The sequence below is a fragment of the Pongo pygmaeus genome, chromosome 2, assembly GCF_028885625.2.
Source record: "Pongo pygmaeus isolate AG05252 chromosome 2, NHGRI_mPonPyg2-v2.0_pri, whole genome shotgun sequence".
In the NCBI taxonomy this organism is placed as follows: Eukaryota; Metazoa; Chordata; class Mammalia; order Primates; family Hominidae; genus Pongo; species Pongo pygmaeus.
Window position 1 is genome coordinate 203,817,792 of NC_085930.1, and position 22,209 is coordinate 203,840,000.

General features: G+C 49.2%; 1 protein-coding gene across 8 annotated transcripts in view; it reads right to left on the reverse strand.

Moving 5' to 3' along the window:
* Positions 1-18,966: 18,966 nt before the first annotated feature.
* The window catches only part of TMEM44 (transmembrane protein 44), a 45,246-nt gene continuing 42,003 nt past the window's right edge, over positions 18,967-22,209 (reverse strand). For all 8 annotated transcript variants that reach the window (XM_063662570.1, XM_063662569.1, XM_063662572.1 and 5 more), the window contains one exon: positions 18,967-19,924. In XM_063662570.1, coding sequence (XP_063518640.1) covers positions 19,814-19,924 — 111 coding nt within the window. In that variant the 3' untranslated portion in view covers positions 18,967-19,813. The remainder of the gene's footprint in view (positions 19,925-22,209) is intronic.

Sequence of the window (22,209 nt, forward strand, 5' to 3'; positions counted from 1 at the left end):
TCAAGACCAGCCTGACCAATGTGGAGAAACCCCATCTCTACTAAAAATAAAAAATTAGCCACGCGTGGTGGCAGGTGCCTATAATCCCAGCTACTCGGGAGGCTGAGTTAGGAGAATCGCTTGAACCTGGGAGGCAGAGGTTGCAGTGAGCCGAGATCGCGCCATTGCACTCCAGCCTGGGCAACAAGAGTGAAATCCGTCTCAAAAAAAAAATTGACCATCACAATGCCCCCTGTAGAAGGTGGAAAGCCTTTCAGTAGCGGATGCATTCACATGATCACAAATGTGCTGTAGGTCCATTGATTGCTCTGTGGAGGCTGGTTTCAAGGAAGGAAAGGCCGAAGGCAGAGAGACTAGGTGAAAGACGATCCAGGCCTTGCTGTGAGCTGAATTGTGTACTCCAAAACTCAGTTGTTCAAGCTTAACACCTTGTACCTCGAGCAACTATATTTGGAGATACAGTTTAGAGGTGCTTAGGTTAACATGAGGCTGTTAAGGCCAGGTGTGGTGGCTCACGCCTATAATCACAGCACTTTGAGAGGCCAAGGCAGGTGGATGGCTTGAGCTCATAAGTTCGAGACCAGCCTGAGCAACATGAGAAACCCCGGCTCTACGAAAAATACAAAAATTAGCTGGGTGTGGTGGTGCAGGAGGCTGAGGTGGGAGGGTGGCTTGAGCCTGGGGGGCGGAGTTTGCAGTGAGCCGAGATGGTGTCACTGCATTCCAGCCTGGGCGACAGAACCAGAGCTTGTCTAAAAAAAAAAAAATGGGGCCAGGCACAGTGGCTCATGCCTGTAATCCCAGCACTTTCGGAGGCCGAGACTGGTGGATTAGTCAGGCTTGAGGTCAGGAATTCGAGACCAGCCTGACCAACGTGGCGAAAACCCATCTCTACTAAAAAATACAAAAATTTAGTCATGGTGCACACCTGTAAATTCCAGCTACTCAGGAGGCTGAGGCACAAGAATCGCTTGAACCCAGGAAGCAGAGGTTGCAATTTTTAATAAAATTTTATTTTTCTTGGTCAGGCGCCGTGCTTCTTGCCTGTAATCCCAGCACTTTGGGAGTCCAGGCGGGTGGGTCACCTGAAGTCAGGAATTCGAGACCAGCCTGACCAACACGGCGAAAACCTGTCTCCACTAAAAAGACAAAAATTAGCTGGGCATGGAGGCAAACGCCTGCTACTCGGGAGGCTGAGGCAGGAGAAACAACTGAGCCTGGGAAGTGAAGGTTGCAGTGAGCCGAGATAGTGCCACTGTACTACAGCCTGGGTGACAGAGCAAGATCTTGTCTCAAAAAAAAAAAAAAAAAAAAAAAAAAGATTATTTTTTGTCATACCAACAAATTCAGCTTCGAAGGAAGAGAAATTTGGACAATATTGACAGAAAGTTGAAGGGCAGGCAGCTGGTAAAGCCTCAGGCCTGACTGAGGGGGTTCACGGTCCTGCTTATTCCAGCCAAGCGGTCTGTTAGATTTTCCATCAGCCCAAATAACCTTCTACAGGGTGGAATTTATCATTTCCCAAGAAAGGAGCATCTGCTGCACCCTCAAAGCACAGCCACACAAAGACCTGTTGCTAAACTGGACACTTCGCTTGCCACCCATCTACTAGACGCATGGTTTCCAGAAGCAGATTGTCTGTGGCCGCAAACGGATTGCGAGCAGACTGCGAAGGGGTAGTGAAACCACCGAGGGGCTTCGGAAATGCTTCTCCACTGAGCAAAGCTAAAAAGAAGTCTACATGACATCGTGGATTTGGATGAAAAGAGTCTGCCTCCCCTTTTGTCAACAGAAAGCCACAAGCATGCGTGTGTCGTGTTGTGATGTGAAATGCTTGGCATGAAGCAGCCGGAGTTTCCATTTTGTCACACTACAGTGAAATGCTGGAGCATCTCTGCAGCTGTCCCACTGACCCCCAGGACAACTGGAAGTCTAACATTTTTCCTTCTCATCACCTCCTCCACCCCCTGGTGAAAGCTTTCCTGCCTCTTTGTCTTTCTGGATGGGGGAGTGCAGCTGGGGACGCCCGAGGCAGCTCAAGCTGGAACACAAGGCAGGGAAAAGCAGCGGACAAGATATGAAAGGGCTTGGGAGACATGGGAGTGAGATTGAAGGGCCCACGAGAGAGGAAGTGTTGCCTAGAATGTACTGTCTCTTCTCCTTCCTGGGATGATGACAGGGCAGGAGCCACCTCGGACAGGTGTGCCCCCGTGCCCATGGAGTTCGCTGGAAGTGAGGCCTGCTGCTTCCCAACAGCTAAGTCATGGTGGAAAGCAGAGTGAAAATGTTTTCTTCCAGGAAAATAGGACCTCTGTTTCCATGACGCAGCCTCTGCTATTATCACACTGTGTGACCTGGACAAGTGTCAACCTTTCAATCTGTAGTTTCATCTGTAGATAATAATACCTGCCTCTTTGGGCTTGACGCAGAGTTATTAAGTGCAGAAAGAATGGGTAAATATTCATCAAACTCCAAAACACCAGTAGGTGAAAAATTTATGGGGAAACTTTTAGCCAGGCGTGATGGCGGGTGCCTGTAGTCCCAGCTACTCGGGAGGCTGAGACAGGAGAATCACTTGAACCCAGGAGGTGGAGGTTGCAGTGAGCCGAGATCGCGCCATTGCACTCCAGCCTGAGCGACAAGAGCGAGACTCTGTCTCAAAAAAATAAAAAATAAAAAAAATAAAAACTAATTTGGCTGGGGAAGGGTGGTGATAAATTTGCAGTTAAGAAAATGTTTAAGTCTGAAGTCATGGCTGTTGTGGTAGTGATCTGTTCAGGGCCCAGGCAAGGCTTCGGTCACTGCGGCCAGGGCCAGGACTCAGTTCCCATCTCCCCCTCACCGCCCTTGCATTGTTCTCCAAATCCCCTGGTGACCGAGTAGATACCCTGGAGGGACGAAACGAGGCCCACCCTGGCTTCCTCGAGCAGGACGGGGCCTGCCTGTGTGCTTTTCTTTAATCTGAGAAAAGCCAAAATTAGCCTCACTTTTGTTTCTTTTCTCAGGAGCCTCTAAATTGTATCTCAGGAAAGGATTATTGTGCTCTAGGGACCCTATCTTATCGTGGGGTATGGGGGAGGTGATGAGTGAAAGGAAAATGGTCTTTGACAAATTGGTTCAATTCAGACAATCACGTGGTTTTCCAGTAATTGCCCACCACTGCTGTAGTGAACTATTGTTCCACTTCCCAAATATTTAGTCAAGTGGGAGGCCTGAGAAAATTGGGGAGGGTCAGAGGCTGGAGAGCACGCTCATAGCGGGGAAAGTGCTGTTTTTGGTGATCTCTGCATATTGTTGTGGATGGTAATACCAAGGAGGCTCTGGGCTCTTTATCACTAACTTTGAAGGACTCACAACCACTTTAGGTGCAAGGTGTCCCTCAGGGACACCCCCTGCCGGAATGCACTGCCTTGGGGGAAGATTCCTTCTGAGGTGTGGGCTCTGGAGCTGGTAGCTTTTGAGCCTAGTTTGATCCAGCTCTTCCCTGCTTCATGGCCGACCAGGCTGCCCTGCTGACCCCTCTGAGGAGATAAGGGAGTATTGTTTTACCTCTCCTGGTGAACACCGCTGAGAAAAACAAAGTCACACACCGTGAATTAGGGGACAAATGAGACTTGGGCTGCCGGAGCTAAAGGTTTCACACAAAGAATCCAAGGCATGACCAGGCATTTGCTCTTATGCAACTTTTCAAAAATTCCTGGGTCTCCAGGGAAAAAGAGCACGAGCTCTGGGTTGACCTCACCCTGCCTCACTCAGCCTGACATCACGGGACATTTGGGGGATGAGGTTGGACGGTGGCGGCAGCGGCAGCACGTGAGAATGTGTGTTATCGACGGGGAACACTTTTCCCGTGCTCTCATGTGGTCATCTGTCTGATATGCCTGTGGGTGGAGGTGGGCAGAGGGGAAGGGAGTGTCCTGTCACCGGCGACAGAAAAGAGCCATGAGGTCATTGGAGCCCAAGGCTTTCCTCAATGACCATCGGCAGCAATTGTCTTCCCAGCTTCCACTCCCAAGGGTTCACCTCCGCTCCCACAGAGGGTTCTGATCTTGGGACTCCTGTTTTGGACACACATTTTCTTCCATCTGAAAATAGGCCCTGATAGTCAGACAGGGGATATATTATTTGGAGAGAGATTTGGCAATTAACTTTGACAATTGTGGTTTTTTCCAGCTTCTGATGACAATTCCCTCACATCTGAGCCCCTCTGAGATGCTGCCCTTGCTTCTCATAACTCCCTGCCTAGGCAAGACTGTGCAGGCAGCCCTTCACCCACCTTGCCCATACCCTCCCCGCCCAGGGTTCCTCACCATGCATCTCACTGCGATCTGGGATTTCTCCCACTCCTCCACCTCTATCCTACTGAATCAGTGTCGCCGATCAGGAGCTGAGACCTGAAAAGCTGTATGAGAAGCAGACAACTCCAGCGATTCTGCTGCCCACTGAACTGGAGAATCATTGAGTCGGCTTTGAGTCAGCTGATCTCTAACCACCAACTTAGCGCCAGCGTTCTAGAATGGAAATGTTCCCAGGGAAGGCAGCCTCAAGGGAATCAACGCACAGCCTCCCACTTGTGCAGGGGTTTTAATAACCATTAGGTCTCAGTCTTCCTACCTCAGTGATTCTCTTCCTTGGCTGCATGTTGCAATCATGCCTGGGGTTTTTTAAAGTTACACATAATATGGTTCCCAGCAGAGATTAGACATACGGGCTTTCCCCACCCCGCTTCTCTAAGAAGCAAAAAATGGCCTTGGAATCCCAGGCAGTGGTGCCACCAGAAGTGTAATGTTGACACCTGGTAAGGAAATCTCCCAACTAAGTCACTTGGAGGCACAGAGGACAGCCATCTGAACAGAGTGGGGACTGGGGATCCCAGGACTTACTGTGGTAATTTCCTTTAGAAGAATCGCTTCAGTGTTTGGAGAAAGGGGTGCTCTCAGACGCTTAGGCTCCTAGGTGGCCAAAGAAAAGCTGCAGACCCTGGGGTGGATCTCTGGGGAGGAGCGGGCAAGAGCGTGGAGGTCCTGGCTCTGTGCTGGTGAGGCTGGAACGAGGTCTGACACAGCATTCCAGAGCCAGCTGGTGTCCCAAGAGGAGGCTGTATAGGTGAACTTAGGAGCCCAAGTAGGGATTCCTTGGCCAGGATTAGCAAGAGGGAGGGGGAGGTGGTCTCTTCTTGAAGAGGCACAGATGCCCTGCGAGGCTGCTAGGAGCAGCTGGAGGGTACAAGCTAAGGATGGGGCAGGACCAGTGACTGACAGTGACACCATGAGGCAGTGAGTGGGCACAGCAGAGGTAACCGTAACTGCTAATAGTTATTTGGTGTTATTCGCCCAGCATTGATCAACGTGCCTTACACTTATTAATTCACTTAATAACAGTTCTCTGAGGAAGTCATTATCACCCCCACTGTAGAGAGAAGGAAATGGAGGCATGAAGGCTACACAATTAGAGTGGCTGCCAGTCTGCAAAGCCAGGCAGTCTGGCTCTGGAGCCCACACCCCTAACCAGGAGGCCTTGCTGCCTTCAGGGCAACAGCCTTCATTTATTGAGCACTTACTGTGTGCTGTCACGGCCTCTGTGCTCTTTCAGCCTTCACCACAATCTTCTGAGGTGGGACATACTTTTCTTCTCATTTCACAGGTAAGGAAAGTGAGGCGCAGGAAAGAAAAATAGGCAACTGCTTACCATCCATTCTCTTCCCTCTAGGAGTGGAAGCCAGACTAATTCCACGGCAGCTCCTTTGTTTTTTTTTTTTTTTTGGAGACAGAGTCTCGCTGTGTCGCCCAGGCTGGAGTGCAGTGGCACGATCTCGGCTCATGCAACCTCCGCCTCCCAGGTTCAAGGGATTCTCCTGCCTCAGCCTCTCGAGTAGCTGGGATTACAGGTGCCTGCCACCATGCCCAGCTAAATTTTGTATTTTTAGTAGAGATGGGGTTCACCGCGTTGTCCAGGCTGGTCATGAACTCCTGACCTCAGGTGATCCACCCCGCTCAGCCTCCCAAAGTGCTGGGATTACAGGCATGAGCCACTGTGCCCAGCCAGCTCCTTCACTTTTTAGAACTTAATAAGTCTTTAGGGTTCTCAGAAAACTCAGGGTAGGTGGAAGCTTCAACAGAGGATTCTGGGCATCCTGCAATAAAACATGTGCCCTCTTGAGTGCAGAACTGGAAAAACAAAGATTATAGGACATTCTTTCTCCCTCTAAATTTGTGAAAGCAAATCATACTGATTATAGGGGCCTCATCCCAGATCCATTGAATCAGAATACATGAAGAGTGGGGCCAGGAAATCTGAATTAAATCAAAACCAAAAACAAACCACAGGTGATTCTGGTGCACAACTGGGGTTGAAAATCACTGCGTTATCTCACGGCCATATGCATGGCCCCAGTGAGCAGTCAGCACTGTTTCGCCCGCTGCCTAGACACAGCCTATTTATCAAGACAGGGGAACTGCAGTAGAGAAAGAGTAATCCATGCAGAGCCGGCTGTGTGGGAGACCGAAGCTGTATTATTACTCAAATCAGTCTCCCCGAGCATTTGGGGAGCAGAGTTTTTAAGGACAACTTGGTGGGTGGGGGAAGCCAGTGAGCCGGGAGTGCTGATTGGTCAGGGCTGAAATCACAGGGACTCGGAACTGTCTTCTTGCGCTGAGTCAGTTCCTGGGTCGGGGCCACAAGATCAGATGAGCCAGTTTATCCATCTGGGTGGTGCCAGCTGTTCCATCAAGTGCGGAGTCTGCAAAATATCCCAAGCGCTGATCTTAGGAGCAGTTCAGGGAGGGTCAGAATCTTGTAGCCTCCAGCCCTGTGACTCCTAAACCATAATTTCTAATCTCTTGGCTAATTTGTTTGTCCTACAAAGACAGTCTAGTCCCCAGGCAAGAAGGAGGTTTGTTTTGGGAAAGAGCAGCTGTTGTCTTTGTTTTAGAGTAGAAACTAAGTTTCTCCCAAAGTTAGTTCACCTTTGCCCAGGAATGAACAAGGACAGCTTGGAGGTTAGAAGCAAGATGGAGTTGGTTAGGTCAAGTCTCTTTCACTGTCTCACTTACAGTTTTGCAATGGCGGTTTCATTTCCAACAACAACTTCTAGTTTTCAACTTCTCTTGCTTAGAAAGAAGCTGCATGCAAGACCTAAGCAGAGCTCCTCTCCTGTCACAGAGGGGATGTTGCTCAACAGGCAAGAGAACATGCCAAGGAAGGAGTTGGGTAAGGCCTGGGGCAGACAAGCAAACATCCAGGCACTCTGTTCTTACCCTTCCCCCTGCCTTCTCTACTTGGAGAATCATCACCTGGTCTTAAAAGCCAGGCCCATGAAGCCATGTCTTCTTGGTGAACACTCCCCGTCTGGCCTCCGCCTCCTCCTGGCCTCTCCTCCTGGGCACTGCGCTTTCCCTACAGGGCTGAGATGCCCTTGCAGACAAGGGCTGGGAGTTATTCCTGTGCTTCCCCTGCCCCAGCAGGGTGCCTTGGACATAGTAACCCCTCAGAAAGTGTCAGTCCAATGAACATAAGGGAAAGGAAGATGAGAGGAGTGAAGACAGAGGGACAGAGAAGTCAAAGGGTAAAGCGGTAACCATATTTGGGGTATGGCCAGTGAAAGGTGATTTAATGCCAACCCAAAGAGTAAATGGGATCTTTACTCTGACCCATGGGACAGCCGGTCCAGGTACTCACCTGGTCACCCTCTACCTGTGGATCAGATACTGAGAGAAACGTGAGGACAACATGCATGATTTTACCAGGAATCACTTATTATCATTGTTGATCCTTATTATGATCCTCTGAGATAAGTAGGGTAGATATTAATAATCCCATTTTGCAGCTGAGGAAGCTAAAGCTCCAAAAGGGCCAGGTGCAATGGGTCACGCCTGTAATCCCAACACTTTGGGAGGCGGAGGCGGGAGGAACCCTTGAGGCCAGGAATTCAAGACCAGCCTTAGCAACATAGTGAAACTCCCATCTGTGCAAAAAATTAAAAGTTGCCGGGCGCGGTGGCTCACGCCTGTAATCCCAGCACTTTGGGAGGCTGAGATGGGTGGATCACCTGAGGTCAGGAGTTCGAGACCAGCCTGGCCAACGTGGCGAAACCCCGTCTCTACTAAAAATACAAAATTAGCTGGGCGTGGTGGCGAGCACCTGTAGTCCCAGCTACTCAGGAGGCTGAGGCAGGAGAATTGATTGAACCCAGGAGGCGGAGGTTGCAGTGAGCTGAGATTGTGCCACTGCACGGCAGACTGGGTGACGGAGTGAGCCTCCATTTCAAAAAAAAAATATTAAAAGTTAGCCAGGTGTTGTGGTGTGCACCTGTAGTCCTAGCTACTTGGGAGACTGAGGCAGGAGCATCAATTGAGCCCAGCAATTTGAGGTTATAGTGAGCTATGATTGCACCACTGTAATCCAGCCTGGGCAACCAGGCAAGACCCTGCCTCTCCAAAAAATTAAAGAAAAAAAAAAAGCTCAGAATGTGGCCACTAAGCAGAAGGTGGGTTAATGCAAGTTCATTGTGAGGCAAAAATAGCTCAGATTGTTTTTTGTTTTTTTTTTTTGAGACGGAGTCTTGCTCTGTCACCCAGGCTGGAGTGCAGTGACACAATCTCAGCTCACTGCAAGCTCCACCTCCCAGGTTCACACCATTCTTCTGCCTCAGCCTCCTGAGTAGCTGGGACTACAGGCGCCCACCACCACACCCAGCTAATTTTTTTGTATTTTTAGTAGAGACGGGGTTTTACCATGTTAGCCAGGATGGTCTCGATCTCCTGACCTCGTGATCCACCCGCCTCGGCCTCCCAAAGTGCTGGGATTACAGGCGTGAGCCACCACGCTGGCCCCACCGCTCAGATTTTTAACATTGAAAAAGTGTTGATATGCCATCTGATCCAACTCTCTGGTCAATGGTAACATCTTCCCCAAACCATCTGTTTTTTTTGAGATGGAGTCTCGCTCTGTCTCCCAGGGAGAGTGCAGTGGTGCCAACTTGGCTCACTGCAGCCTCCGCCTCCTGGGTTCAATTGATTCTCCTGCCTCAGCCTCCCAACTAGCTGGGATTACAGGTGTGCATTACGATGCCCGACTAATATTTGTATTTTTAGTAGAGATGGGATTTCACCATGTTGGCCAGGCTGGTCTCAAACTCCTGGCCTGAAATGATCTGCCCACCTTGGCCTCCCAAAGTGCTGGGATTACAGGTGTGAGGCACCGTGCCTGGCCCAAGACATCTTTATAGGTGGGGTGAGGCTGTGTTGGAATTACTCCAATAACAGGGAGCCCCTGCAACCACTGCAGCTCAGACAGGGCCACACGAAAGCTCTCCTTTACCCTAACTTACAGTCTTTCTCTGTGTCACATGCCCATTAGCTCAATCCTCTCCTCCTGAAGACCAACCCAAAGGCCTCAGCTTCTCTCCACTCCGTGGGCTCTGCGCTACCACTCCTAATGTGAGAAGACCAATATCCAGGACTGAGCCTCGGCCTTGCTTCCCACCCCTTGAAGTAGGAGGCGGCCAGCCCTTGCTCGGCTGGGACACTGACTCATTCGTGACAGTGTGGGTGAGTCACTGCCTGTCTACAAGGGGTCTACTTCCCGGTTAAGGTGCTATTAAAAGGGTAACAGCCTCTGCCACTCTGCTCACTCAGGAGACAGTGGAGCATCTAAGGTGTCTCAGTCCTGCCTCCTCAGAAGTTCAAAGGTCTTTACTTATACAATCTCATAATAAAAATGTACTCAGGACCTAAAAGACATCCTGATGACTTTTAAAGAAATAGGGAACTAGACCTAAAACAGGGGATGCTAGCTGGGCTGGGTGGCACGTGCCTGTAGTCCCAGCTACTAGGCTGGCCTTGGTGGGAGGATCGTTGAGCCAGGAGTTTGAGAACAGCTGGGCAACATAGCCAGACCCTGTGTCTTAAAGAAAAAAAAAGAGGGAGAATCTACAAAACTAACCGCTTCATGCTGAGGAAGTAATAATAATAAGGGATACCTTTACAGCATTTGGGAGTGGAAAGGCCCTTTCATGGTTTGCTGAGAGAGAGAGAGAGAGAGAGAGAGAGAGAGAGAGAGAGAGAGAGATGGATGGAGTTTTGCTCTTGTTGCCCAGGCTGGGGTGTCTCAGCTCACTGCAACCTCCACCTCCCTGGTTCAAGTGATTCTCCTGCCTCAGCCTCCTGAGTAGCTGGGATTACAGGCACCCGCCACCATGCCCAGCTAATTTTTGTATTTTTAGTAGAAATGGGGTTTCACCATGTTGGCCATGCTGGCCATGCTGGTCTTGATCACCTCAGGTGATCCGCCTGCCTCAGCCTCCCAAAGTGCTGGGATCACAGGCGTGAGCCACCGCGCCCGGCATGGTCTCCAGTTTTTGGAGGCACCACAGAGTAAAGCAGGTAGAAGAGGAGTACACTTTTTTCTTTCTTTTTTTTTATGAACAAGAATAGGAGTCCCACAGTTGGTGAACGGTGGGAGTTAGGACTGGTCCCCACCAAAGCTGGCCTTCTGGAGACCACACAGGTGCTGACAGCCCCGGGCACTGATGTGCTTCAGCTCAGGCCGAGCGCTGGCTGCTCTGGCTGGGATTGGCAGCAGCACTTCTGAGCCTGGCGCTTTATTGTGTACTATCTTATCTCAATAGGAAAAGGCAATTCAGGGGAAGAATTTCCCTGTCACAGTGCTCCAGACTTTCCATTGTCCAGCTTTCTTAGTCCTGGGTCATCCCCCGGGTCTGACCATTACTCATATCCACGGAGGCACCTTATCAGGGCTGTCTAAGATATTGGGCCTATTTTTTTCTCAGTACCAGACAAACTGGAATTTATCCACCCTTTGTGGCCTGACATCACACGACAATTAGTCGGCTCAGAATCCAGCCACATTTGGGAAGCTGCTTGAAAAGCAGTCTCTAGTAACCAGCTCTTTCCTTGCAAAGCCCTAGAATTTCAGGGTCCTCTGCTGGCAACAGTAGTGGAGATGCGTGGAGACCCCACCTCATGATGGGCCAACTGTGAGACTCTTTCTTTCTTTTTTTTTTTTTTTTTTTTGAGACAGAGTCTCGCTCTGTTGCCCAGGCTGGGGTGCAGTGGCGCGATCTCAGCTCACTGCAGCCTCTGACTCCTGGGTTCAAGAAGTTCTCCTACCTCAGCGTCCCGAGTAGCTGGGATTACAGGCACCCACCACCACGCCCGGCTAATTTTTGTATGTTTAGTAGATGGGGTTTCACCATGTTGGCCAGGCTGGTCTTGAACTGCTGACCTCAGGTGATCCACCCGCCTCAGCCTCCCAAAGTGCTGGAATTACAGGCGTGAGCCACTGTGCCCGGCCTTTTTTTGTTTTTGAGACGGAGTTTTGCTCTCGTTGCCCAGGCTGGAGTGCAATGGTGTGATCTCGGCTCACCGCAACCTCCGCCTCCTGGCTTCAAGCAATTCTCCTGCCTCAGCCTCCTGAGTAGCTGGGATTACAGGCAGGTGCCACCACACCCAGCTAATTTTGTATTTTTAGTAGAAACAGTTTCTCCATGTTGGTCAAGCTGGTCTCGAACTCCCGACCTCAGGTGGTCCACCTGCCTCGCCCTCCCAAAGTGCTGGGATTACAGGCGTGTGCCACGCCTGGCAAGAATCTTTCTTTATTCCTGTTCTTTCTCACCCACTGGCTTTGAAAAACTTCCAACCTACAGAAAAGATGAAAGAATAACGAACATGTTTATAATATTCGCCTAGATTAATCCATTGTTCCCGTTTTTCCATTTGCTTTGTCTCTCTCCAACTACCTGAAAAACTTATAGTTTTTTTCTGCTGAAATATTTAAAAGTCAGTTGCTTGGGGCTGGGCGTGGTGGCTCACGCCTGTAATCCCAGCACTTTGGGAGGCTGAGGCGGGTGGATCACAAGATCAGGAGATCACCACAGTGAAATCCGTCTCTACTAAAAATACAAAAAAACATTAGCCGGGCCCAGTGGCGGGCACCTGTAGTCCCAGCTACTCGGGAGGCTGAGGCAGGAGAATGGTGTGAACCCAGGAGGCAGAGCTTGCAGTGAGCCAAGATCGCGCCACTGCACTCCAGCCTGGGCGACAGAGCGAGACTCCGTCTCAAAAAAAAAATAAAATAAATAAAATAAAAAATATAAGTCAGTTGCCAAATCATGGTGCTTCACTCCTAAGTAGTTCAGCGTGTATATCCAAAGGGGCGTTCTCCTGTGCAACCATAATATTATTAAGAAAGGAAACAATAAAGTTAGCTAATACACTGTACATATTCAAATTTGCTCAATTGTCCCAGTAATTCCATAGAGCTCTCCCACCCCATCCCCACTGCAGACTCCTTTAAACTAGAACAGTTCTCTTAAGATGTATTTAAGTGCTTCCACAGTCAAGAAACATCCACTACAAAAATCTACATAATCCTTTTACAACAGAATCTAATGACTTCTAAGACTTTTCTATTGAAATTTTTCTTATAATTGCGAATGGTGGCTCAAGCTCTCTTGTGTTCTACCTTTATTAGTTTACATTATGGTTTTTTTTTTTTTTTTTTTGAGACGGAATTTTGCTCTGTTGCCCAGGCTGGAGTGCAGTGATCACTGCAACCTCCGCCTTCTGGATTCAAGCAATTCTCCTGCCTTAGCCTCCTGAGTAGCTGGGATTACAGGCGTGTGTCTAATTTTTGTATTTTTAGTAGAGACGGGGTTTTCACCATGTTGGCCAGGCTGGTCTTGAACTCCTGACCTCAGGTAATCTGCCCCCACTTGGCCTCCCAAAGTACTGGGATTACAGGGGTGAGCCACTGCACCCAGCCTATTAGCTGACATTATCTTTCATAATTTTTTTTTTTTTTTTTACTGTGTGAGAACTGGGAATTCATGCTGTGAGAACAGGCAAAGCCACTCAGGCACTGCAGTGGATGATTTCAAGGTAATTCATGTCTGTTCCTCAATCCATGGTTCTATGACATTTTAGGTTTAATGGCAAAATATCATTTCTTCATTAAAGCATAACGTTTGGGCCAGGTGTGGTGGCTCATGCCTGTAGTCCCAGCACTTTGGGAGGCCGAGGAGGGCGGATCACTTGGGGTCAGGAGTTCAAGACAAGCCTGGCCAACATGGCGAACCCCGTCTCCACTAAAAATACAAAATGTAGCCAGTCATGGTGGCAGGCGCCTGTAGTCCCAGCTACTTGGGAAGCTGAGGCAGGAGAATCGCCTGAACCCAGGAGGCGGAGGTTGCAGTGAGCCGAGATGGCACCACTGCATTCCAGCTTGGGCAACAGAGACAGACTCCATCTCAAAAAAAAGTATGTTTAATTCTGCCCAACAGTGGGGTTTGGGAGCTTTCTCACTTTTTTGTTTGTTTGTTTGCTATTCTAAGTAGTTTTGTGAGAACATCTCATACAAATAGATCTGTTTTAAAAGTAATTTCCCGGCTGGAGTAGTGGCTCACGCCTGTAATCCCAGCACTTTGGGAGGCCAAGGCAGGAGGATCTCTGGACCCCAGGAGTTCAGAACCAGCCTGGGCATCATAGTGAGACTCCGTCTCTGTATTTGAAAATGATAACAAAATACCAGGAAGAGATGGAAAAAATAAATACATAAAAGTAATTTCTCGAGGATAGTGTTTTTCAAAGACTGGTCCTGGATCATCTGTAACAGAATCACCTGAGGAGCTTGTTAAGATTCCCAAGCCCTGTCCAGACCTAGGGAATCCTCCAGGGTGGAGCCTAAGAGTCTATATTTGAATATCAGGGCTTTAGGCTATACTGGCTAGCAGAAGGCAAGGCCCATGAAATGGCCCTTTTCATCCACGGCCAGGCTGTCCTTGGGAAGGATGGTGGTGGCCGCCGTGTATGACGTCCCTTGTTCCAGCTATGGGTTTAGAGAATCCCTCAGATTTCCTCTGGAGATTCCAAGTGCCAAGATACCTGTAGGAGGAAGGCCGAAGGGAAAGGTCAAGTCCGGAGCAGAGGCGTGGACCGCGGCAGGCTGCTGTTGGAGCGTGCTGGGATCAGAAGCCGAGTTCTAGCTTGGAAACTGCCGAGTGGCCAAGGAGGTCCTGGCACGAGGCACGCCACACAACCCTCGGATGCGAAGACTGTGACCATCCATTTCTCAATACGCCAGTGGCGCTGCCATGCTACTGAGCCTCATCAGCCTGTATAATGGAAACTGAAGATAATGCCTCTCAGGAAAAGCAAGTATGATCTTAAGAACCTTGTAGCTGGAAAGCATGTTCCAAATCAAACCTAATGGAGACAACTACTAGAACGTATAAAAGTTTTGTGTTTTTTTGTTTTTGTTTGTTTGTTTTGAGACGGTTTTGCTCCTGTTGCCTAGGCTGGAGTGCAGTGGCGCGGTCTCAGCTCACTGCAGCCTCTGCCTCGCGGGTTCAAACGATTCTCCTGCCTCAGCCTCCCAAGTAGCTGAGACTACAGGCGCCCACCACCACGCCCGGCTAATTTTTGTATTTTTGGTGGAGACGGGGTTTCTCACCATGTTGGCCAGACTGATCTCAAACTCCTGACCTCAGATGATCCGCCCGCCTCACCCTCCCAAAGTGCTGGGATTACAGGCGTGAGCCACCGCGCCCAGCCCAAAAGTTTTTAAAAAGGAGTCTCGGAGGCAAAGGAACAAACATTATTGTTTTTCATCTTAAACCTTTTGGTGCAATCTGATTTTCTCTTTTTAAACCATGTACTTGCACTATTTTTATCTCAAAAAAGGTTTTTAATTCATTTAAAAACAAAGAAAAGAATGGTTTATAATACACCTTTAGGCTGCTGGGACGTCTGAAACACTATGAACCGTAAAATAACCTTGCAATTATCTCCTTAAAAACCCAGTGGGGTGGGCTGGGCGTGGTGGCTCATGCCTGTAATCCCTGTACTTTGGGAGGCCGAGGCGGGCGGATCACGAGGTCAGGAGTTCGAGACCAGCCTGACCAACATGGTGAAACTCCGTCTCCACTAAAAATACAAAAATTAGCCGGGCGTCGTGGCGCGCGCCTGTAGTCCCAGCTATTCAGTCGCAGGAGAATCAATTGAATCCGGCAGGCGGAGGCTGCAGTGAGCAGAGACCGCGCCACTGCATTCCAGCCTGGCCGACAGAGACTCCGTCTCAAATAAACAAATCAAAACTGAACTACGGAGACGCCCTCAGCGGTTCTTTCCCGGCTGGGTCGCCGCTGGCTGGGGGCAGAAACCCCGGCCTTCGGCAGCGGCTGCGGCGGCGGCGGGCGAGGCCGCGGGACTCTCTCTTCTCGCGGGAGGCGGTGGCTGCGGAGTGCGCACGCGCGGAACCGCAATTCCGTTCTTCCCGGAAGTGGCCGGCGGTGCTGGGAATATAGCGCAAATGTCGGCGGATGCAGCTCCGAGGAGGTAGGCAGTGGGATTCGGCGTTTAGTCTGGCCGGTGCCAACAGTGGTTCCTCTCTCCCCCGTAGTTCGAGGAGACCACGCGCTGCCCCTCTGGCACGATGGTGGATGAACCCCCTGGCAACTGAAATGGGAAAGGCAGCGCCCCTGACTCTGGGGACTGGACCGAACTCCATGGTAGTGACAGCTGCCAGACCCTGAGGAGAGGACGAGAAGACCTGAGCCCTCTGCTACAAACACTGGCAGCCGATGGAAAATTCAGACGGAATTGGGACAGTATGCAGGGTTCTCCAAGCGACAGATTAACAGAGGCTCTTGAAGAAGAACTCTGTGTAATCACGTGTTCTGCTCAAAAGAAGGCCTGAGTGCCCAGTGCCTTATTTGGCTTTCAGGGTTGGTGAAAGAAAAAGCAAAGTAGATGCTTTCTAATGCTAAGTCATTTAATGTAGCACCATTCCTTGAACTTCCTTCATCTCTAAGGTCATCCTTTTCACCTGATGATGACCTTTGGGCCATCGTACAGGCATGTGTAAACTTGGAGATCTTCCTCAACATTGCACAATATCTTGGGTTCATTCAAGGCAGAGTCTCCTTGCAAAAGCATCTAAAACAATGTAAAGTCGAAGAGAGTAGAGCAGTACCTCCATAGTTGGAAAGTGTGGAGGAGGCCAATTAAGGGACAGAAAAAGAAGTGCAGAGAATCTTGGAATTGTTGCAAAATTATTCTGGAGATATCTAAGTCTCCTCTATCCTTTTCCTTAGTGATTAATACAGGTTTTTATCATAAGTGGATAGTAAAATCCAAACAAAGAGGTATATGTCATATAATGAAGCCTGTGTTCAAAGTATATCTGAAATTTGTTTTTATAATGTCTCTTTCTTGAGAGCTTATGAAGATGTCAGTATTTGTGGGAAACAAATTGGCACATTCATAAAAGAGAAAAAATGAAAAAAATCAGGCCCAACTTTCATTTTACAGATGAGAAAACTGTGACATAGAAAAGGAAATGACGAAGATCACACTGAATCAGACCTGGGAACCGGAGCCCAGCCATGCTCCTTGGCCCAGTGCCTCTTCTTATTCCAGGAGCTCATACCCCTTTGAAAGAAACATATGAATGTGTCTTCAAATGATGCTCATAAATCTCTTCATCCTACTGAGGGAGGGAGATAAGGGGATTAGTTCTTCAAGATCTAGACAGGCTTTTAAGAAAATCTTAGCCGGGTGTGGTGGCTCATTCCTGTAATCCCAGCACTTTGGGAGGCTGAGGCGGATGGATCACCTGAGGTCAGGTGTTCCAGATCAGCCTGGCCAACATGACGAAACCCCGTCTCTACTAAAAATACAAAAATTAGCCAGGCGTGGTGGCGGGAGCCTGTAATCCCAGCTACTCAGGAGGCTGAGGCAGGAGAATCGCTTGAACCTGGGAGGCGGAGGTTGCAGTGCAGTGAGATCGTGCTATTGCACTCCAGGGCAACGAGTGAAACTCCGTCTCAAAAAAAATAATAATTATAATCTTAGCAGAGCTCTTGCTAAATGATAAAGACTTTAGCAACCGAAATCCTTTTTTTCAGAGAACTTGAGTAGGGACTGGATAATCAGTAATTGGGGTTGTGTTTAAGAGCATTCAAACCTGAAATCTCTTCCATCTGCAGGTCTAATTATTTGGTTACTCTTTCAGTACATGTGTGCAGGAAGCATGGGGGGAAGAAAACTAATCCCTCTTCAAAGTCTTCTTTGAATAGGTATTACGTTTGCATTTTCATACATGTTAGTTCACTTAGTCTTCACCATAGGCTTTCTAGGTTGGCATTATTCTTAGTCTACCTAAGAAGTTCACAAAGGTTAGGTCACATGCTCCAAGCCACACAGATGATAGGCAGCACAACCAGATGATATTACAGGTCTCCAGATGAGTGAGCCAATGATTACATAGTTTGTTCCCCAGCCCTTCCCCAGTGTAGGTAAAGTGCTTGCACTGCTCACTGGGTCATCAGGGCAAGTTGTTGCCACTGCCCTCTTGGTCTAATGGCTAGAAACAAAGCTGCAACAGAGGCCCACTCCTACTAGGAGAAAGGCATTTTAATTGGCACCTCCTCACAAAGGCTCCAGTGTTCTAGAGCTTTGCATACAGGAAGATTCTCGTTGAACAATGAAGCCAGACCTCGCTTCCAAAATTCCCAGTTTGGTAGTTCACTGTGGATGAAGAGGCTTGAGACAGCCTTGAGACAAGCTGGGACCACGATGACAGGAACCAGTTTGTGAAGGGAGGAGGCTAGGCTAACAGGTTCTAGGGAGATAGATAATATCTGCACCTTAGGTAGTTCGTGTTACTCAAAGTCAGCAAGGTTTTTGTTGTTTTTTGAGACGGTCTCGTTATGTTGCCCAGCCTGGAGTGCAGTGGTGCGATCTCAGCTCGCTGCAACCTCCACCCCGTGGGTTCAAGCAATTCTTGTGCCTCAGCCTCCTGAGTAGCTGGGACTACAGGTGCGGGCTGCCACACTTGGCTAATTTTTTGTATTTTTAGTAGAGATGGAGTTTTCACCATGTTGGCCAGGCTGGTCTTGAAGTCCTGTCCTCAAGTGATCTGCCTGCCTCAGCTTACCAAAGCGCTGGGATTACAGGCGTGAGCCACTGCACCTGGCCAAGATCATTTGATGTTCTTGGGTGAATGGCCACTTTCACCTGGATCCAACCAATTTTTGGTGCCCTAGGGAGCATGATCCAGAGTTCCCTCAAGACAGGATGTGCTAAAGGCAAACTCCAGAGGTCATCCTATCCCCATGCCTTCCCCCTTTCTAAAGATAAGCTCTTCTGCCCTGCTGTTACCACCCAGTACTCTAGATTAAACCTGTTCCCCATGTTCATTGTGTACCCATGACTATATTTCTGCTTCCTGGAAAGTTGTAGCCATAGGGATGAAAAACTCACCAATCAGTTGTGGTCTTCCTGAGGCAAGTCAGTGACCTTCCTACTCTGGTATCTTCCATGGCTACCAGTTGGCCACAGAACCAAGCACTGACTCACCAGCCTCCACAGTCTGGTTCCTTTTCAGCCTTTTTGCCACCCCTACAGCCCATACTACATCATCCATTCTGGCCATCTCAGATTCTTCCTTGCTAGCTCCCACCTTTCCCTGCATCCAGTCCTCTGTACTATTTCATCTGTTTGAGCACTCCTTTCTCCCTGCATCCTGGGCCTCCATTCAAATCTTCCTCTTCCCTGGAAGTACAGCTTCAGTGGTTAACATCACAAAGCAAAGCTGACTTCAGCAAACTTTCCAAGACAACCAGGGACCAACACAGTTCAGATTAAAGGGGATAAATAAAGTGGCTTTAAGATCACTTGTAGTTCAGAGGTCACCCAGGGGATTAGGATCTATGCAGAGACCTGCAGAGCCACGCTGCTTCCCCAAGGGACCCCCTTCATGCTGCTGGAACTTGCCCTACCCCTTAGGAGAAACTGGGCTGCTGTAGCTGAGTCACGCAGGCGGCTGTGGGCCAGCCCCGAGCAAAACTGTGTTGCTTGGCATTTCTCCACTTCGTCTCATGGCCAGCGTCATTTTCTGTGACTGCGCAGGGATTCACGCTCACCATTGCACTCCACAGTGAGATACTTGAATTGATTTAAAATTTATTCACCCCAGTGTTTGCTCCCACCTTAGCCCCATTCCGTGCGCTCTTCCCCTTACTCATCGCGGTATCAAAATAACCCCCAAATGGGATTGCTGTGCTTGAACACCTCCCATCATGCCTCTTATCCTCTGCAAGCATTTAGTTAGTTCCTGAAGCATACAGGCCCCCTCACCTGCAAACCCCGCCTCAGCACACACCTTGCCAGGTTAGAGGAAGTCCTGGTACCTGGAGCAGTTTGCTTTGTTTTTGCAGTGTCAGTGATCTCACAAACACTTGGTTGGCCACGCAGTCCTGTCTATAACTTCCAGCAGATAACTCAAGTGGGTGACTGGGGGGCGGAAGCCAGGTCTTGGTTCCTGTGTGTGACCCAAGGTCCCCCAGCACAGGTCCCACCCTCTCATCTGGCTCAGCCAGGTCTTGCAGAGTGGGCTCTGCTGAGATCTAACCAGACACATTTGCTATTTGTTAGGTGAACTCATTCCTGGAACCTAGCAGCTATTCAGTTTATGGCTGACTCTCAAGGGAATAAAGGGAAAAGGAAAAGCGGGTCTAATGTCCTTTGGATTATCTTTACAAAGCAAGAGCTGTCTGTGAACTTGTAATCTTCAGAACAAATGCTGGGCCTATCCAGGTCTGTCCGTGGTTCCCAAAGTCGTAGCTCCATGATGAGCTATGATGTAGACCAGCCACACTTAGTGACGGCTCCTGGTTCCTCACTTTCCAGGGCAGCTTCAGTTCCTGCCACGGTGTCAGTGCAGATTGATCCCTGCTGCGTTACTGAAAAAACTCCTGACCCTTGGCTCTGAGCTGATGAGCTGGCTCCAGGTGTTAATCATCATCACGCAGGTGTGCTGTCCTCACAGGGTCCCGGTGCACCTGGGATCCCAGTAGCTCCACATTTTCTTTGCTGCCTTCAAGGTTCACATCTTCAGGGTCCCACTATGGAGAAAAGATACAAAGCGTACCTGGGTGGAACGGATAGATGCGTCTCATCTGTTATAACCCCTGACCCGAACAAAAGCTCCAATCCTGGTTCTCATGATCCAGGCACAGACAAGGACAAAAGGGTAAGGACAAGTTACCCAGGCCTGTGTTTCTAGGACCTAAGGAGGCAAGCATAACTTTAAATCAAGGAACCAATGAACAACCACCCTAAACATAACAGCTCCACTTTCCTTCCCACCCTCATTCTCCACTATTCTCTGCCTCTACCAAGTCCTTATCTAGTGAGACTGAGTCATGTTCTCCTTATCCTGACTCCATGCCTAACCCATTCCTGGAAAAAACCAGGCAAACTTAATCCTTTTTTATTGTTTTAAGACAGGGTCTTGCCGTGTCACCCAGGCTGGAGTACAGTGGTGCAATCATAGCTCACTGCTGCCTCAAACTCCTAGACTCAAGCAATCCTCCTGCCTCAGCCTCCCGAGTAGTTGGGACTACAGGTGTGTACCACAATGCCTGGCTAAGTTTTTAATTTTTAGTAGAGATAAAGTCTTGCAATGTTGCCCAGGCTGATCTCGAACTCCTGGACCTAAGCAGTCCTCCCGCCTCAGCCTCCCAAAGTGCTCAGCTTACAGGCTTGAGCCACCATGCCCAGCTTCAACCTATTCTTTATGGGCCAGGTAAATACCTCTTCCTCCAGGAAGCCTACCTTGACCGTGTTAGCCCATTGAGCTCTCACCTGCCTTTCTCTTTGTATTACCTATTCCACTGATTTGCCCCTGAGCACGGACAGCCCTGGCGTTTATGTGGACATCTGCCTTGTTGTCTCAGGTAGATGATGGGCTCCACAGGAACAGAGCAAACATTCGCTGCTGCGTCCTACATGGTGTTTCCTCTAAACCTGAGGCGCAGCAGACTTGTCATCACTTAAAACCCAGTTCAGAGTGCAGGGCACTGCCAGTGAATAGTTCATCACCGACTCAGCTGAGTATGGGAAGTTGAAATTTGCAGGGGTGAGTGAAGGGTTAAAACAAGTGGGCACAGAAGCATTGACGAAGCTGTCTGTGAAGCCCTCCTGTTGTTCTAAGATGATGGATTAGAGCCCAAGGGGATCCTTAGTGTTACCTTTGATGTTCCAGCCATGGAGGCAAGTAGGGATTGGGCTCAACTCCTCCTCCTGTCACTAATTTGCCTTCGTTTTGGGGGCCTCAGTTTCCCCATGTGTATGCTGTGGTATTGGACCAGCAACGAGATAAGAAGATTTCTCCCATTTTTGAGCGTCTATGATGATTCTGAGGCACAAGGTCACATTTGACAGTACCAGGAAACCCAGGAAACAACAAGGAAACATGACATAGGATGTGTCTGCTTAGGCAGACGATCTATTTGGACAAGATAATAGACCCAGGCATGGACGTGCTCTCCAAGAAAGATGCCCTAACAGCTGCTCAGACTGAAGCTGAATCAAACATTCCAATCCTTAGAGGTTCCAGATAAGATCTTGAAGGCTCCCTGAGCCACTGACATAATGGCCATGCCATGCCAATGATCAAACACAAATTGTGGCCTTGTTTTGGACAGAAATAAAGAGCCCAGTTTGTCAGTGATTTACTGATAATAGCTGAATTGAGTACTAACACTTGGCGATTTTAAAAGCCATCCTGTTAAAAAGACCACCTGATTCCCAGTGACCCTGCAGTGACTGGGTTTGGGCAGCTCATCCCCTGTACCTGTTTGGGGCTGTGCCAGCCACTTCCAGTGCGAACATCGCATTAACTTGCGGTCGCAGACTTGGCTGGAGCCCTTGAACCAAATTCCCTTCTGACATTATCAGACCCCAAATAAAAGAGCTCACCAGGCCCCTCAGCCTACGTGACCCACCTGCCCAGTGAAAGAAGTAGGGCCCTGTTCTGTTCTCTGAGGATGGTCAGTGTGCTCTTTGATGAAAACAGTTTCTGAGCTGAGGCCTGAGACCTAGATCATTGTTCTCACAGCGTGTTCTTGACCAGCCACACCAGAAGCACCCAGGCTGCTGGCTAAAAACACTGATGCTGGGGCCCACCCTAGCCCCTGGGTAGGGGGTTGAGACCTAAGGTTTGGCATTTTTACAAGCTCCGAGGGTGATTCTTAGATGCCCTGATGATTGGGAACCACTGCTCCAGCTTCTTAAATGGCTGCTGAAGAATGATTCTTGCCAACCGTGACCAGTGCAGCAGACTGCAAACAGAAACCTGTCACTTTGATCAAGTGAGCTCTTTAAACTAGTACAGGCTGGGCGCAGG